The 18,853-nt window shown below is 38.3% G+C and overlaps 1 protein-coding gene across 1 annotated transcript; it reads right to left on the reverse strand.

Moving 5' to 3' along the window:
- Positions 1-1,488: 1,488 nt before the first annotated feature.
- On the reverse strand, positions 1,489-18,563 carry LOC106087045 ((E3-independent) E2 ubiquitin-conjugating enzyme). The gene is made up of 11 exons (XM_059362245.1): positions 17,898-18,563; positions 13,482-13,735; positions 13,214-13,421; positions 12,231-13,142; positions 11,724-11,872; positions 11,221-11,659; positions 11,067-11,156; positions 5,490-6,835; positions 5,093-5,430; positions 4,732-5,013; positions 1,489-2,467 (listed from the first exon to the last, which is right to left on the reverse strand). The coding sequence occupies exons 1-11, from the start codon at positions 18,339-18,341 to the stop codon at positions 2,289-2,291; spliced, it is 4,641 nt and encodes a 1,546-aa protein (XP_059218228.1). The 5' UTR covers positions 18,342-18,563; the 3' UTR covers positions 1,489-2,288.
- Positions 18,564-18,853: the final 290 nt, after the last annotated feature.

An 18,853-nucleotide genomic window follows, 5' to 3' on the forward strand; every position in this document is an offset into this window, starting at 1 on the left:
GCATAAAATTATCAATATTATGAACAATGAAGACAGGGGACTGACGCCGGAGAACTTTAATGGGTCACAAAATGCACATTTCAAGTCCAATTTAGAGAGCACGCAATGAGACTCTTCCCAGATATTGAGGGATTATTTTACAACGTAGAGATAGGGTCGATAGTAACATGGACCGCCGTGGGTCAAACCGAGTTTCTCTGCTACGTGGAAGGATTATCAACGCGCATTTCGCAGATAGTGTAGTCAGAGAGCGGATGACAAGATGAGCACCACAGGGAGGGGTTCTCTGGAACCTAGTGATATACCAAATTTTATTGGATCTCAAGTGAGATGACGTGAGAATGATTGCTTTCGCGGACGATGTCGTACTGCGAATCAAATTTCTGGCGACTATCAACGAGGTTAAGGAAAGGTAGAATGTCGAGATGGCTAAGTGAAATGAGTGAAATATCTGGATCTGGTATTCTATTCGAAACTGTCTTGAAAAAGGAATACAGATGAATGGAGCTCTTTTATGGCGGAAGGCTGTGGAGACCTCGGTTTCGCGGGAACAAGGTGGCCACTGATTATATAAAGGCGCCAATAACTCGCCTTGTCATATCGAGCATCATAGGCAGTATTTGTGCAGGAGCAGGTGTCGCCCGGCCTATCACTGAGACTCTTTGCTCGATATCGCTGATTGTCTACGACTACCGTTGCAGCTACTCCCTGTGAAGCATTCCACTATCCGCCACTTGTGGACGCACCCGGTAGCTCGTAGCTAAACTTCTCTTGACAGCAATGAACACCACACAGATCGGACCTCAATGTTCCAGCCTGTGTCGTGCTCACGGCTATAGAGCCCCCTTGCTCGGGTCCTTTTCAGCCTTCAGTGCCGGGGTAACTCCACACATATTTTAGACATAGGGTACTATATGAATGCTAAAATAAAGGTTGAGGGCAGTTGTAAGGTACTCGACCCCAGGGAGTTCCAGTTTCTTCAGTATCAGTGTAGTAATTCGGTCATAGTTACGTCGGGTTAGTCATAGTAACGTCGGGTCAGTCACAGTAACGTGTACATCACTAATGGTTTACCCAAGTTGTGTAGCAGAGTATTGAAATTAAATAACGACTCCCCTTAGATTATTTTCAGTTAATAAAGAAAATCAGGGCATTGTTGATCACAACTTTCCTTATTTCCCTCGAGGAAAGGAAATTCACACTTACCTCCGTGAGATTCAAGACGATTTACGGCAAAAAATAATTTATGAAACACTTTATAGAATGTTTTTAAATTTTTCACTAGTGTTAAAAAAAATTTCCAGTTGTGTTTTTGTAGTTTTTATGTGTATTTGCATATATTTGTAGCAAAAAATAAATAATAATAATAATGCGAAAATTATAAGAAATTCAAGGGATTTTCGCAAATAAAAAACAAAAAATTAAATAAAAAAAAACAATAGAACAAAGAAAATTAAATTAAAAATTATATAAAACAGAACAAAAGGGAAACTTGAGAACAAAATATACAGGGACATGTGTATTCTAACTATTAACAAAACAAGAATGAAAAAGATGTATTTAAAAATATTTTGGTGTGTATATGTTTTGTAAACATTTAAAATATAAATTAATGGAAATGTACTTGTGTTTTGTAAACAATTTTAAATTAAAATAAATATATAATACTGTTCTGAACGTGAATGTACGTGTAATTTTACAAGGCTTATATCTTTAGACACGTGTTTGCATGTTTGTATTTTTTTTCTATATGTATCTATGTAGTGTAGATGGACGCAAACGATATACGAAAAGTATTTTATTAAAAACTTATGTGACATTTTTTTCTTTTACATGTTACAAAAAAGCATGTTATGGGTTTTTGTTTTAATTTGCATATGGATAATTATTCGAGGCAATTTTAAAAATATTCATAAAGTATGTTGTTAAACTTCTTTTTTACATTACGCAACAAAACTATTTGTTTCGAAGGCAACATATAACATTTTTTTAAGAATAAAAAGGAGATTCTCTTTATATTCGTTTTATAATGAGTATTACTTGTTTAATACCATATTTAATTTATATACCATAAGATTTCATAAATTTATTAAAAATATCTCTATGAATAGTTTAAAGATTAAAGATTTTTGGTAAGTAAGAATTCGAACATTGGTTTAAAGACAATTTTTGGTGCCTGGATTTTTTAGAGAGGCTTTTAGCACCAAAGTAATAATTTAAAGAAGGCCTATAATTTATTAATTCAACTATACTTTTTGTTTATAAAAAATAATTAAATAAATTTGTGACTATTCTCCTAATGGATTTTCCGTAGCATCGACAAGTACCACGTTTTCAATACTGGAGGTCAATTTCTTTTTGAAACCTTCCAATAAGCCGGCTAAGCTCAAACAAAATCCCCGACTCGCTGGAACCAGAGGAAAATCTGGCATATTATATGCCATTTTCGAAGATTTAGAGTTGCAATCTGTAAAACAGGTTAATAGTATGATAATTACAAAATATATTTAAAGGAAAATATAATTTTTTAAGATTATTTTAATCTACATTAACACAGCAAAGTATGTTTATATAATCGGACCGATCAAATTAAATATTAATTTTAATTTAAAATTTTATTTTATTTTTAAGGTGAATTTTCAGATATTTTTTAAATCTGTACTCAGTTTCGTACGATTTTTTCATAAACATTTTCTTGACATTTAGTTTTGGGAATTACGACAGAAAATTTTTCGTCCAAAAAATTGTCAATAGAAATTTTTCGAAAAAAAAAAACTTTTGTGTTTAGCTGAAACCAATAGTGTTTGTTTTTGTTTCTATTTGGAATAGAAAACAAAATAAAAAACACTTTTTAAACAGTTTTAGGCAAAATGTGGCAAACATTATTTCGGTAGAAGTTTTCGGCTGAAAATTTTTTGGTAAATATTTTTGATAGAAAAGTTATCCGAAGGAAAGTTTTCGGTAGAAAGTTTTCAGTAATAAGTTTTCGGTAGAATATTTGTCGCTAGAAAATATTTCGACAGAAAACTTTTTGTTAGAAAAAATTTTGGTAGAAAGCTAATATGGTTAAAAAGTCTTCTAACCAAAGACGAAACGCGTCCCATAGTGGTTGGTTGGTTGGTCTAATCATTGAGCTCGTCTCGAAAGAGAAACAAAACAAAAAAAGAAAAGTTTTCCGTATAAACGTTTTCGGTAGGAAAGTTTTGGGTAGAAGTTTTCGGCAGAAAACTTTTCGGTAGAATTGTTTACGGTAGAAAAGTTTTCCGTTCGGTAGGAAAGTTTTCAGTAGAAATGTTTCGAAAGAAAAGTTTTCGGTAAAAAAAGATTTCGGAAAAAAATTTTCGGAAGAACAGTTTTCGGTAGAAAAGTTTTTGGAAGAAAAGTTTTTGGTAGAAAAGTTTTTGGAAGAAAAGCTTTTGGTAGAAAAGTTTTTGGAAGAAAAGTTTTTGGTAGAAAAGTTTTCGGAAGAAAAGTTTTTGGTAGAAAAGTTTTCGGAAGAAAAGTTTTTGGTAGAAAAGTTTTCGGAAGAAAAGTTTTTGGTAGAAAAGTTTTCGGAGAAAAGTTTTCGGAGAAAAGTTTTTGGTAAAAAAATTTTCGGAGAAAAGTTTTTGGTAGAAAAGTTTTCGGAGAAAAGTTTTTGGTAGAAAAGTTTTTGGTTGAAAAGTTTTCGGAGGGAAGTTTTTGGTAGAAAAGTTTTTGGAGAAAATATTTTGGTAGAAAAGTTTTCGGAAGAAAAGTTTTTGGAAGAAAATTTTTCGGATGAAAAGTTTTCGGTAAAAAAGTTTTCGGAAGAAAAGTTTTCGGAAGAAAAGTTTTCGGAAGAAAAGTTTTCGGATATGTTTTCGGTAGAGAAGTTTTCGGTAGAATAGTTTATGGTAGAAAATTTTTCGGTAGAAAAGTTTTTGGTAGAAAATTTTTTGGTAGAAAAGTTTTTGGTGGAAAATTTTTCGGTAGAAAAGTTTTTGATGGATAAATTTTCGGTAAAAGTTTTTGGTGGAAACATTTTTGGTAGAAGATTTTTTGTTAGAAAGGTTTTTGGTAGAACATTTTTCGATAGAAAAGTTTTTGGTAGTAAAATTCTGTTTAGAAAAGTTTTTGGTAGAAACATTTTCGGTAGAAAAGTTTTTGGTAGAAAAATTTTCGGTAGAAAATTTTCCGGTAGAATATTTTTCGGTAGAAAAGTTTTCAGTAGAAATTTTTAAGGTAGAAAAGTTTTCTGTAGACACTTTTTTAGTAGAAAAGTTTTTTATATATATATATATATTTATATATGTTTAAATAAAAAAATTTCTAGTGAAGAGTTTTATTGTCAGAAATTTTTGGGCAGAAAATTTTTTTACCTTATTTCTCCCAAAGGGGAGTGAGTCGAGGCTAATGATCATGAGAATGAATATCACAAGAAATTAAAGAATTTAATCTATTACTGAAAAGAAATTGCCAGACAATAGATAGATTTGATCACAGACAATATGCCTTCCGCATACGTGGTCAATGGTATCATTAGTACCATAGTGTCGCTCTCTACTAACCTCCCATCTGTTGGGCTGAAATTTAAATAGGGCATTCCGGTCGGAAGCTTATATAAAGTAAGTGGGGTCTACAACCTAGGCTGATGCACTGGCTGTACTCGGCAGTGGTAAGGCCATTTATGACACATGACTGTTATGTGTGGTGGCCGGTGACACATAAGGGAACACATGTGAGCGATCTAGACAGGGTTCAAAGGGTTACCTTGAGATTCATGACTGGGGTTATGGGCACTAAGGCGACAAGTTCCTCCTCCTCCTCCCTCTTTAGTGTTATTTTCCAAAAGACGTTTATGACTTTCCTTTGACAGTTCCATCCATCCCTTGATGCGCTCATACATAGACATTCCATTTTTCTTAAAATGAATTATAATTTCATTACGAAATAGGTCGGGAGGATTTTGTATCAGCTTAGTGGTAGCCTGTACCATTTTGATCATAACCATTTCATTATACATCCGAGAATTTTCCCTGCCTTGTTGAGTGTCTGTATGATAAAAAAAAAAGATATAAGACAAAAACTTTTTATTATCTGTGCATTTCGCTGTCCATATCCCATTGCATACCTTTTTGCCTGTCATAGCCAGCTTCGTTGAAATAGGGTTCTGGTACCAAAATGAGACCTTGTATGGAAACTATCACTTGCAGCAAAGTGCTCTTGGGACCCCACACTTCACTTTCTTTGCCTGTCCAGGTGTTCAAAAGGGATACACAAACTTTGCCATCTTCATAGAGATTGGGATTGAGTCTATCCGAACAGTAGCTGATGTAATGACACAGTGGTGGATCTTTAGGATAATCTCGCCCCAACTGTATATCGAAGAAGAACAGACCGTCTTCATAGGGAGTATTTTTGGGGCCTTCTATCATTACACTCAGCAAATCCATACGATCTTCGAAAATTCTATAAACAAAGAAATGTTTTTAAACGTGTATAAATTATGACCAATTTACACCAATTACCTAACCCACACACCCGGTGGAAGAGAATTTCTCAACATTCTATGCTCCCTCTGCACAGCCTTGTAGTATTGTTGCGTGTTATTTGGGTGAAAGATTGTCAAATGGAATTTATGTGTTTTTGGGGCTGCAGTTAGAACTTGGAAACATTCGGCACTTGCATCAACCACTGCATGAAGACCAGCCTCAACCATGTTTGTTGCATTCTCCGCCGCCACAGAAGTTGTTTCAACAGGACCGTTTGTAGATGCCGAGTCCATTTTTACATCGTCTCCATCATTATAGTTGGGGTTTTCCACCCCATTATCTTTGGTATCTTTAACAGTCTCTAGGTTATTTGAATCTTGCATATTTTCAAAATCTATTACAGTTTCCAGAGTCTCATCCTCCATTTGGTCGATGTCATAAACTTCGCTCAAATTGATCTGATCATCCTTATAGTATTTCTCGCGTATCTCGTCGAGGCATTTAACCAATTGATCTTTCAGCAGAGAGCATAAACGCAAGCAAACCAATTCAGGAGCAATGTCTTCAGGTAATTCTATGCTACTGCAGGATATAGACTTCTGATTATCATTCACTTTTGTTATGGAGTTGTTCGTATCGATATTCGTTAGATCTGAGGAACTTGTACAGCTTGTCGAACTGCCATCACAGTTATCATTGCGAGAGTAATTGCCCGAGTCATCTTGAGAAACGGAAGTGTTATTGATGGCATTAACAACGCCGCAATCGGCGAAGGTTTTCAACTGACTGGTCTTCTCGAAAGCCTTCTCAATGTTAAGCATGGCTGAATTTAGGAGTAGATTCTTTTCGGCGTTATATTGTTTGTTTTTACTGGGGGAAATTTCAAATTGCGGCACTACCACATTCACTGCAGCAGCTTCGACAGTTTTTTGGTGATCACAGTCAGGTTCGGATTTATTTTCTGTTGGCACATTGTCCCCCTTTTTCTGGGCCGGCTCTCGGGCAGCCGCAACCAACGAGCAGCGTCTCTTTACAGTGCTCGACGGTGTAGTTTGTGGACCAGAAGAATTCGTCATGTGATTACTGCTGGCACATTTGAAGGGCGTGGAAGATATATTGAAAAGTACTTTGGGCGCATATTCTTTGGAAGGTATACCAGTAAAGGTTTGCATTTGTTGCGTTGTTTGCAGCGAAGGCTTTTGATCCCAGCTATTCACAGCCACAATGGCACTATAGTATTGATAATTTTGCTTTTGTTGGCTTTGATTGGGACTAGGCGTGGTGGCAATTGTTGGTACATCATTGAATAATCGATTTTTTTGATCCTGAGCACGATCACATAGAGATTGATTGCCGCCACGACGAACACGTTCGATAAGGCCCTGTTGGAATAAAATCAAAGTGCAAAATCGTCAGTGTTTCTAAATCCAATGGTAGATTTGAGAGAGGAATGTTTGTTTTCTGGAGTCTTATGTATGACCAAATCTTTAGTTTAAAATTTGCTGTTGTGCATAATTTTCAATTTATTTTCACTTCGATAGACCAGGAGCTGCGCAGCCTTGCCTACCGATTGCTTCCATTAAAGAATAAATTTCACTAACCCCTCTCTCCTTCCTTAAAAGAATGATACAATCAAAAAAAATATCCTTTACATCCATGACTTATACTTTACATGACTTATACTACAATGCTGATCTTGATGCTTAATTCCTGCTTGAATCATCATGAAATAATTGATATCAACTCTAACAAAACTCTTTAATCGATTGTCACTGTTGTCAGGTTTGCATACCAGGAACACTCCTGAGAAAGAACCATAAATACTTGATGACAGCATTTATAAATCCTCCATCTGTACTAAATGGTGAAAAAGGCTGGAGTAGAAACATGGTCTTCAAATCGCTCTGCTCTTCGAGAGCAGACCCGAAAGCCGTATTGACTACATATAAGGCAATTGACCCATTACAGCTTGAACGGCACGCAATGAATAAGATCCTGAACTGCCAAAATTATGCTCAACAGTGTCATAGCTTGCCTACTAAGTTCATATTTTACCCATACCAATGATGCTGTTTAAACTCTCTCCAATTAATTCTTTCATAATCAGTAACTTTTTAATATATCTGTCTTTATAAAATATAAAGTAGTACTTCCGAACTTACATATCAACACATCACTGAATGTTATATACAGTGGCACAGATAAGTCTACATACCTTTTCGTAATTGACAGCTTCGTAAACTGAGAGTCACATAATGAGGATATGATAGAACCCCATAAATTTTTGCTAATAGTAACAGTAGTGGCCATGGAGAACAGTTTTAGCAACACTCGATATATGGCGGAAAAACATTTTCGTATATAAATTTCGTTTATAAAACGCATATTTTGAGTGGGGTATGTAGATTTTTCTGTATATAAATAAAACTTGAGTTTACCATTAGCGTTGTCATTCACAAAAAAATGTCTTTAGACAACAATAGCTTAAGTTCCAATGACGGAGCATATAACATGATTCGAGTTCTTTGTAAACAGAAAACTGGTCTGAATATCTCTCACATCAATGCACAGTCTTAAAACCAAAATTGACGATATTCGGTACAATTTCGAAATACACTGGCGTTGACTTAATGTGCGTGTGTGAAACCTGATTTAATTTCCATATTACTGACAGCATAATTACTGTTCAAGGATATAATGTATATAGAAATGATCGGTGCACTATTGGAGGTTGCGTGGCTATATATATAACTAAAAATTTAACATGTAAAGTTCTGAAATCTGAACTAAACGATGCAATAGAACCAATTTTCATGGAGCTTATCATCAATAATCGTAAAATCCTATTGGGTTGTGTATATAGACCGAATTGTAATGTACCTTATGAATCTGTTTTCGGCTCAATTCTTGATCTTATTGCGCATTATGATGATGTTATAATAGCTGGTGATCTAAATCCACATTTTTTAAAAGAGAAGAAGCTCAAAGAATCTTTCAACCTTATTGGCCTGTTTAGTGTGAATAATGAAACCCTAACCAACGACTATACCGTGTCTTACCGACCGTTTTGTTGTTCCACAATATTGCATGGGCATTCGTCGCCAATGCCCTTAACTCAAAACTGTCCCAAAATACTTGAGGTTAGATTTGACAGCTCTCAAACATTTTCCACAGCAATTTGCAATAAAGTCAAAAGTAGAAACAAGGTCCTCAAGTCACTCAAGGCAGCACTTGGGGTGCAGACAAAGATACCTTGTTGACCACGTACAAAGCAATTGGCCGGTCTGTGGTAAGTTATACATCGCCAGTGTGGTCTCGTCAGCTTTGTGATACACAGTGGAATAATATTCAGATCTGTCAGAATGCCGCCCTCTGAACTGCGATGGGCTGTCTCCTCAGTTGTCATGTGGACCACCTCCATCAGAAGACAAAGATCCTACCAGTGCGAAGACATAACTACATGCTGTCTAAGCAATACCTTTTGGGCTGTTAGCGCAGAGACCATCCAAATCATCATCATGTGGATAGATAGGCTCCGCCCAGAAGTCTTTAGGTAGATCTACATGATCTAGAGCGTGAGATTCAGCGCTACAAGAGCGAACCTCTAGATCAAGCGGCATATAAAGCAGGTCCAGACAACATTCATGCAGACACGGTAGCAGATGCGATAAATGGCTACCGGGTGAATGTAGTCTTTGGAGAACGACCCCTCCTATTGCACGTGAAGAAAATGACCTCCCCCGGCAAACCAGAGTAGTTCTGGCTCAATTACGTTCAGGGCAGATGCAGCCGCCTCAACTCCTACAGAGCAAGGATTGATGCCGTCGTGCAAGATGTATGTCCCGATTGTAACCAGGGACCGCACGAAATTTTTATTGAACTATTTTTAAGAATCTCCCTTTTTATGATTTGTCTCACTAATTTTATATATTTTTTATTTTCCACAGTCAATCCTTTTTACATAGAATTGTAACATAAATATTGATCTCATTAATATCTCGCATACTTTAATTAGTTTTCTGAGTAGTTTTTTAACTTATGTTAGAAAAAGTACGTCTTATGCATAGTGTGATTATTTATAGGCCTGATGGCCTCGCATTGCACGAAATTAAATAAATAAATAAATTATGATATCTTTGCTTTCTTGTTGTATGTGAACACCAAATAAATAAACATCATCTCAATCAAGAGAAAAAGTTGCTTCCAATAGAAAGACACAATTATATGTTATCTTAGCCTTCATAATCACTGTTATGTTGTAGCCACATTTGTCATATCGAGTATCACAGGCACTCAGTATAGAAGAAAGAGCTGAATCTCTCCACTCCAATTTCGCTGATTATTTACGACTGCAATTGCAGCTACTCCGCTATCAGCTGAGCTTCCCGTAAAGATGATGATCTTAAGCAGTGATGGGCATGCTTATCAAAGACCTGCGCTAGACCTTTCATTTGTGCATTCAAGATACACTAAACTCTTCGTTTAAAAAACAACATTGTATGAGACAATTGAGAACTGAGTAAAACAAATAACAAGACACCAAGGCAATAAGGAATGAATGCAAAAAAATAGCCCTTCCGCAAAAAAAGTTTGATTCAGGTTTCAGTGAGTGCATGTTGTACAATGCATGTATTCGCGTACATTTTGCTTCAGGTAAGTTATTATTCTTCTGAAAATGACGCTTTCATATGACTCAGTGAAAGCGAATAATTTCTCATATCTCACTGTAGCAGCTATGAATTCGAGATAAGAATTCTCCTAAGGACAGCCATAAAATCCCAGGACAAAGTATTTCTGAATTCAAAAACCACCCTCGACTGTTGCAGATCTCTCAACGCGATGGCTGCATAGTTCAAAATTCACCGCTTCCGGGTGTCGCGACAAAGATATCCCAGGGAATTGCAGAGCAGACGATCATGCGAGACTAGGAACAATATTACACATTCCAGGGGAACTGGAATCTGTGGTTATGCCTCTAGCGACATGTAAGCTAAGTCTTCAGGATCCGGCCCGAATGGCAACGAATGACAGATGGTCACAAAGTATTGCCATTTAAACCTAAACTATCACCCAGGTTGAAAAGTATTCACCAGGATAGCGAAAGAGGTTAAAAGCTACCCAGCGGATGCGTTCTTGAAGGCCATCCGCTGGTCTGTACCTGATGGAACTAACCTCCTTCGGCATTCAGGATTGTACAACTGGTTTCCGTTGGCTGAAGCAAGCTCAATTTCTATTAAGGTAGGATTGATACCGACTGGCAAGATATGTGTCCCGCATTAAACCAGTGACCACTTACAACCAAATAACTTTGGACACCTCAACAAAGTTGAGAGTTCTTGATCTGGATATTAAGTAGAATCTAGGTAACAAATTATTATGATACAACAACAATACTAACAATATGATTGCTCCCATCAACTCCTTAGCTATTGGCTTATCCATTTTCTGAGAGCTCGGCCCACAGCGGACATAATGTCAATCTATATGTCCAGCACAGTCATGTAGTTTTCCCATTGCTATGATGACGTTTTCTTGAAATCTTTCCGTACTGCTGACCACTTTGGCAAAGGCTCACAAATAAATTGAAAGCTTCAAAAGGATAACTTTACTTACCATAAAATTTTCTTCATGAAAGAAGTTGGTATTCAACAAACGATCCAAATAGCGACAACCTTTATAGACAGCTAAAAGCTTTCTCATAACCTAAAAATTAAGTACCAAATACAAGCATTAAAATATTCATGTTAAATATTCTTCAATTTCATACCTCAGGATTTTGTAAATTTGGACTTAAATTGAAGATCTCTTCTAGTCGTGCTACGGCCACACGAGCTTTCTCAATATTGGATAACACATGAGATTCTGACATGGACAATTTTAAACTGCTACCAGCAACACCACCACCATATTCACTATTTTCCGACTCTGTTTCCCATGAGTCTTCGGATTCATGTCCCAAGTCACCGTGATCATATTGACCCACTTCAAAAAGATCTTGAGGCCAACACATACTAATGTGACCATCAACCCACCAAACTTTAACACGACCATCTATGTAGTTATCAATAATTTGGCCAGCTGTGCACTTGGCATCGTCACCAACGAAATTAGCCACACGTATGACCATAGTACCAGGTCGATACTGAAAATCAGGATGATCCTTTAGGTCATAAACGCTCACCTCTGATTCGCCTTTGGGCGAAGGCCTGTCGAAGAGGAATTTGCTTGATATACCTTAAAACTAAATTTTTAAATGTCCTAAATACTCACTTGGGTTCATCTGCCGAGGTATATGTTGTAAACCATTTAACATGAGCAATTCTCCCCTCATGATCGACCGTTTGAATGACGCCATAGTCGCGATAACTGACATCCGATTCCTCCGATCCCGATATAACAAAATCTCCAGGAAAGAATTCCTAAAGCGAGTTGTAAGTAAAAAAACATTTTTAAAAAGTGCCGCCAAATGAAGAAAATCTTAAATAAGTGCTTGGAACCTAACAAAATTAGTCATTGGACTTTTATGCAAGGATATTTAAAGCTTATTAAATTTTCACCATTACAACCTAATATTACAAAAATGTTCACACGTGAACGAAGTTCATAAATCATTTGCCAAAAACCCGATGGCGGGTTATTAATTTTGCATAACAATTCAATGTCTAATTTTAAATTTTCATTTGGTGTTATTGGTATGCTGTTTTTCAAGCACTTAACAATGCGAACATTTTTCTTCATTTTAAGTTCGACAATACAGAAAAAGATTTACATACTTACATGATTATCTATGTAATGAATAGGATACAATTCGGTTGAGGGTATATCAGTTTCTATGGTACCATCTTGCCACACCACTGTTGCAGTGCTGTATACGAGAAGAGCTTCAGTAACCAATTCTTCGCCTTCTTTGGGTGTAAAATCTTTTTTAGTTTCAAACAAAAATGGTTTTTTAAAGTGTTTGCGAGCCTTTTTCTTTAGTTGGCGTTTTGTTAAATGTATGGGGCTAGTGCGCGAGGGACTTGAACATGTTGACAAAGTGGTGGTAGTACTAATAGCATCATCAGTGAGACTATATGGTTTAAGGCCTTCTTCGGCATCAAAATCATCCCCTTCGTCATCATCATCGTCGCCATCGTCCTCATCCAAGGAAATCCATTCATTATCATCCGCCTTATGCGAGGGTGATGTTTCCTTACCATTCGTTAGGGAATCTTTATTGGAATGGCTGTTGCCAAATTTATCACTTTTGAATAAACTTCGTTTTAGTTTAATTGAGGCTTTTTCATCGAAGCCTAAACTGAGTTTTTTCTTAAACTTTTCGTAATGCTGATGTAGGCCACCAGCCGAAGCACCAGCAGCGGGCCCATTCAGTGTTGGCGGATTAAGGAAAATTTTTTGATTTTCCTCCCTTTGTTGTTGAAGAATCAATTTGAATTTTGCAGCCTGCTCATTATCCCAATCAGATTTCTTCATAATGGTATCACAGGAAGAATATGTCAAGTAACACTGATCGTTGATTTGCAGCATACATGACTCGAATAGATTCAAACGTTTTAAATTTTTCAAATCCTCACCACTCACACAGGGATGTGGATGCACGGCGACCGACTGAAGATTTGCCTCATCCGATAGAGCCTTACACTGCCAATGTACCCAAACGGAGTCAGTGTAGACACTTTCGACGGTGAACTTTAAAGTTAAGCAGATATTTTCATCAATATACATTTCTAGGATATTTCAAAAGCTTCAATCAAACATACCTTTCTGGGTAGGAGTTTGCCCTTCTTATTCTTACTCAATGGTATTTCAGGTGTTAATATTTTCATATTTTCTATTGGAGGTAGACTACCTACTATGGTGTTGCCCGGATAAAAGGCTGGAGCAAATATTTCACGCTTATATCTTTCCGAGTCTCCGAATAGGTAAAAATCATTTGATGATATCTCAATGCGGCAACCATTCATCGCTCTGCATTCAAAGGGATAGTTGATTGCCTATGCTATGGCTTTGTGCAACAAGTTTACATACCTTATTATGGCTTTCTTTTCAACATCTTTAATGCTACCAACCCATGAATTCAAATATACCGCACTATCTCTTTCCCATCTGGTTACCACCTTCAATCTTTCAGCATTTACATTTTTTACAACATATTTTGTGCCCAATACTTTGACATCAGCTCTCATATTAATATCGCGGCAGTAACCTCTTTGCGTTTCTTTGTCGCGTACCAGACGTCTCACTACATCTCCAGGCATTAGAGATCGATCGGCTAAACCAATCTAAAATTATAAAAATGTGATCATATTTTTATTAAGCAGATATTTAAATTAACGAAAAGATTATTTTTATAGTCGGTCAACAAAAGCAGCACACCATTGTTTTCAAACTGTCGAGTATGTTGCTAGATTTTTATATTTATTTTACCCTACCTCAAAACCCACCCAAACGGACATGTGTACCGGGTTGGGGAAATATGGGTAACAAATGAAATGTATTTAATAGTATAGTACGAACTTGATATAACAATTTTACCCTAAATCGACCATGTCGAAAGGGAGCCGCAAACACTTAAGTGTGTAGCGAAGCACAACGGGCTAGATACTTATATATAAACTACAATACATTAATGTCATTTAAAATCTTAAAATGTAAAATGGCAAAATGCAACCTTGCTCATGAATGTTCCATGACAGTTTTTTTCGTCATGGGAGAGACATATCCCGGAGCGCCTTCTCCGCACGCTTCTGGTCCGTTGCGGGATTGAAAAGAGCCCTGGACCCTGGTTCTGTTTGTTTGTTCGGTTTGCTAAAACCGCCTCCATCATCGTTCGGTGGCGGTGAGGTGTAACCGATGCATGGAGTGGGTACATTACCGATCTTGAATATGTTGCAAGATACTGTGCGAACATAGAGAGCAGTGTGTTACAAGCGTCGCTGTCGTCGCCATCTGCATCCTCGTCGGTGTGCGGCAAAATATGCAATAGCAGTGCCGGGAAGTGTACGTTTTTTAATTGAATTGCAATGGTCCGAAAGAGAAGATCGACGAGATAGTGGATTTTATGGGTCGAATAAACATATTGGTTGCAGCGATCCAGGAGACAAAGCTGAACAACACCTGCAGCTTGCACAGTTGTCGCAGATATAATGTGCTACGTTAGGATCGTTTAAGGAATGGAGGTGGGGGATCGGCCCTCGTGGTACAATATTCCGTACAATATAGACTTATCTCGCCTTCGCCTGCGCCTGGCGCTAGTGAACCCAACATGGAGTGCATGGGGATAGCTTTCAGGTCCGGTACTGCCGAGATAGAGCTATACAACGTGTAAATACCGCCAGTTAATGGCCAAGCCTGAAAGCCCGACATAAGTGGGCTACTTGCTGACCATAATCGCCTGGGGGGAACGTGATGCGCACGATTCATGGCATTCTCCCCTAGGTAACTTTCAGCGGGGCATAGCTTTGGCAGAGTAGATTGAAGGCTTCGCGTTTTGCACGATGAATGAATATGCCCCCACTAGGATTACGAGGAGGTGTAGCAGCTCGCCAGATATGTCCATTGCACCCCTTAATCTCCTGAGGACGTAACCTGCCAAGCCGTCATTTCTTTGAGGTCCGACCACCTCCACATAAATCTCACCATCGACCGACCAGCCGACTTCATAACCTCTGAAGACCGATTGGGTCGGCTTCAGAGAGTACACCAATCGCCGCTTCAGTGAACTGACACCCCACTCAAATGTGCTAGTTGCCGAGAGGAAATTCCAAGATATTGCTCGCTTTATACCAGACCCCAAGTTCGGGCCAATTTCTCGGCGCAGGCAGTTGTTCTCGCAGACGAGCGTGATCGTTTTCGTTGCACGGACCCCACTAACCCCAGAATCAACGAGCTGAATCTGGAAATTAACAGGGTAGACAACGAACATAAGCGGAATTTGTGACTGGAACACTTGGAGCAATGTAGCTTAGGTAACGGTTTAAGCTACTTGTGGTCTACTGTGAAGTCACTATCGACCCTCTGTAGACGGGACCGCAGGACCTACGACTTTTGGCGACGTAACTGTGACTGATCCGAAGAGGTGCGCCAGGTTGTTCAACCGTCAATTTGTTCAATTGTCATATTGTGCATCTTGAAAGTGACAGGGCTAGGAGGAGAGTCATTCGTCGTATCCGTGGTCTCCGATCCGATAGACAGCCATTACAATTTACCGTGGACGGATGACATTAGTAACTTACTAATGTCATCCGTTGCGCCAAATCATCCAAGGCGTTGGGCCCCGACGGAATCTCTACACTGATGCTGAATGACTGTCCTCAACCTGTCATTGAACACTCTTATAGTACCCGATGTCTGGAAGATGGGCCAAGTGATCCCGCTTCTGAAGCCTGGAAAGGACTCGAGTAAGGGGGAATCGTATTGCAAGATCTCCCTACTCTCACCAGTAGCCAAGACGCTTAAGGGACTACACCTCCCGAGCCTTGTTGGAGATTTTTCATTTACCGAGTATCAGCACGGATTTCGAAAACTGCATAGCACCAATACGTCCCCCCTCCAGCCAGGCCTGAAACGCGGAGTCGTGAATTATCTGTGTGGTCGCCAGTCATTTGTGGAATTTAGGGATACGAAATCGAAACACCGTAGTTTGAAACAGGGAGTTCCCCAAGGCGAGGTGGTATCTCCGGCACTGTTTAACCTCTACCTATCCTGCATTCCACCCCCTACCGACGGCAAAGAGATCGCGTCATATGCGGACGATTGTACGATCATGGCATCAGGCCCGCCCACCCCTTTTATGACATCAGCGATAGGTTAAACGTCTACCTCTACGAACATCCCTCTTATTTCGCTGCAAGAAATATGAAGGTATTTGCCACCAAATCTTCAGCCACATAGTTCACTTCATGCGCACGGGGTGCTTAGGAAGCTGACAGTGATGATTGGCGGAGTAGCAATTTCGACCATCAAGTGTCCTTAAATACTAGGTGTCACATTTGACCGCTCTTAAGTCAAAAGTAGAAACAAGGTCCTTAAGTCACTTTCCGGCAGCACTTGGGATGTTGACAAACAAACCTTTTTGACCGTATACAAAGCAATTGGCCGCTCTGTGGTAAGTTATGCAGCGCCACTGTGATCTCGTCAGCTCTGTGACACGCTGAGGAATAATATTTAGATCTGTGAGAATGCTGCTCTTCGAACAGCAACGGGCTATCACTTCAGTTTTCACGTGGACCACCTCCATCAGGAGACAAAGATCCTACTCGTGCAAAAGCATAGCTAGATGCTATATATTTTGGACTGTTATCGCAGAGACCATACATGCTACCGGGCGCATGTATGGTCTACAGGTTGCGGATAGTGGAATGGCCCATACGGAGTAGCTGCAACGGCGGAGAGTCTGGGTGAGAGGCCAGGCGGCATTGGCTACTGCATAAATACTGAGTGCCTATGTTGTTTGACATGACAAGGCGAATTATTGGCGCCTTTAAATAACTAATGACCAACATGTTCCCGCGGCGGAACGGATTGCCACCTCCACATTAAATTTTGGCTTCAACAACTATAATAGTCCCAATGTATTTTCCATTCAATTAATTAATTTTCAATAAAATCATTTTGCTTGCAGCTTAATAAGAGCATTAATTGCTAATACGAACTTGGTAGCTGCTTTCGAAGAGTTAATTTTCCAGTAATTATATAGCAGTTCTTACTTTCGCTCCTGTAGAATGTGTCTTTATGAAGGGCTGGTGAAGACCTTTTTTATGGAATTTAACGATAAGGCCTGAATATCTGGCTCGCCCTATGCAAAATGGAAAGGTAGATGCAATGTGCTAAGCAGGCCTCTCGAATGTCTAAACAGTTCTGAAAAGAGGCCTGCTAAGGACATGAACTTCGCCGCAGGGTAGTTATAATAAAAGCGCTGCAGCTATGCTCCTTGAGGGTGATGCAAAACAAACGCTATAGTCATTGGTTCAGTCGTACACAATCTATAAAAATAACAAAGTTTGACTGCTGCAAAAGACAAACCTTATAGTATATGTGTAGCTTAGACGACAATAAAAGTGGCTCCAACCGAATTTAAAGTCGTTTTTTATTTGTTTATGTTCGGTTATTAAATAACATTGTAGCAAAAAGACCCAAGAACATAATCATTTAAATAACATTGAAATGTGGAAGAAATAACCTTTGAAAAGAAAATATGACAGTTATTGTTGCTTCTTCCACACATGTCTTTTTTAATGTTCACATTCTTATTTCCCCCTCATCAATCCCTTGACCTTCACAAACACTTTGCCCAAATGAAGAACAGAAACAACAACAACAATTAAAACTTTGCAAGACCAATATTATTTACAGTTATCCTTTTGAGTAATTGCTAATTGCATAACTGTTCATTTCGACAAATCTTTAAAAGAGGAAAAGACTCAACGTATTTATTTGACTTACCGAATTTTCATCATGAATTTTATCGTCTCCTTCGGGATACCATACGACCCTCACCTCTCCCTTAGCTAGTATCTCCTCAAAATCCTCTTCGTGATTAACTGTTTCCACAATAAAACCAAACTTAACACGCCCTTTCTTATCAATGCGAAATACTTCATCCTCGTAGAAATACATGCTATCTCCGGGAGTGTGCTTATCATCATTTGAGTTACTGCCATTTTGTGGCAAATTGGAATCGGCTTCGTTTTCTGTTAATGGCAATTTGGGTGAGGCACCAGACATGTTAATGGAATCGGCATCCCTTGTTTCCATACTAGCATTAGAATCGGCTGAAGATGATTCATTTTGTTGCAAATTTTCCAATTTATTTTCAGCACCATTTGCTAAACGGTAATCGTTGATTGCCTGACCATCTTTAGGGACATCTATGTCCACCTTTTCCATAATTTTTTAATATGGCAAAATAAAATTTTTCTCCACCCTTTTCACTGTTCAACACACACGCTATGACTGCACATTAATTAATTAATACTGTTAAAATATAAATTTTGAGTTTCACTTGAGAGTAATTTTTGTACGAAAATTGTATAGATTTTCTTTTCTGCTTTTTATTAATTTTATAATTTTACTTATTATTTTTTCTCTCTGCTTGTTGCCAAACCTTAACCTAACGGAGTATTACTATATTAAAACACCTGGGCGTAGGGTACATAGAACAAGTCTGGTAAACCTTTTCGTGAGACAATTTACACGCAGCAATGTGTAGCATCAACCTCAGGGTTTTTTCACGGGGACGAGAAGTAAGGGTTGGTACTCTGTTCCATTTTTCACGGGAACAAAATATTAGAAATGAGAAGTGTGTGAAAATTTTAATTGCGTTTTTGGGCAAAGGACTTAAGGAAAACATAATAATTATACACAACTTATCCTAGCGGTATATGATGGTAGTTTACGCC

Source organism: Stomoxys calcitrans, chromosome 2 (genome assembly GCF_963082655.1).
Source record: "Stomoxys calcitrans chromosome 2, idStoCalc2.1, whole genome shotgun sequence".
Taxonomy (NCBI): Eukaryota; Metazoa; Arthropoda; class Insecta; order Diptera; family Muscidae; genus Stomoxys; species Stomoxys calcitrans.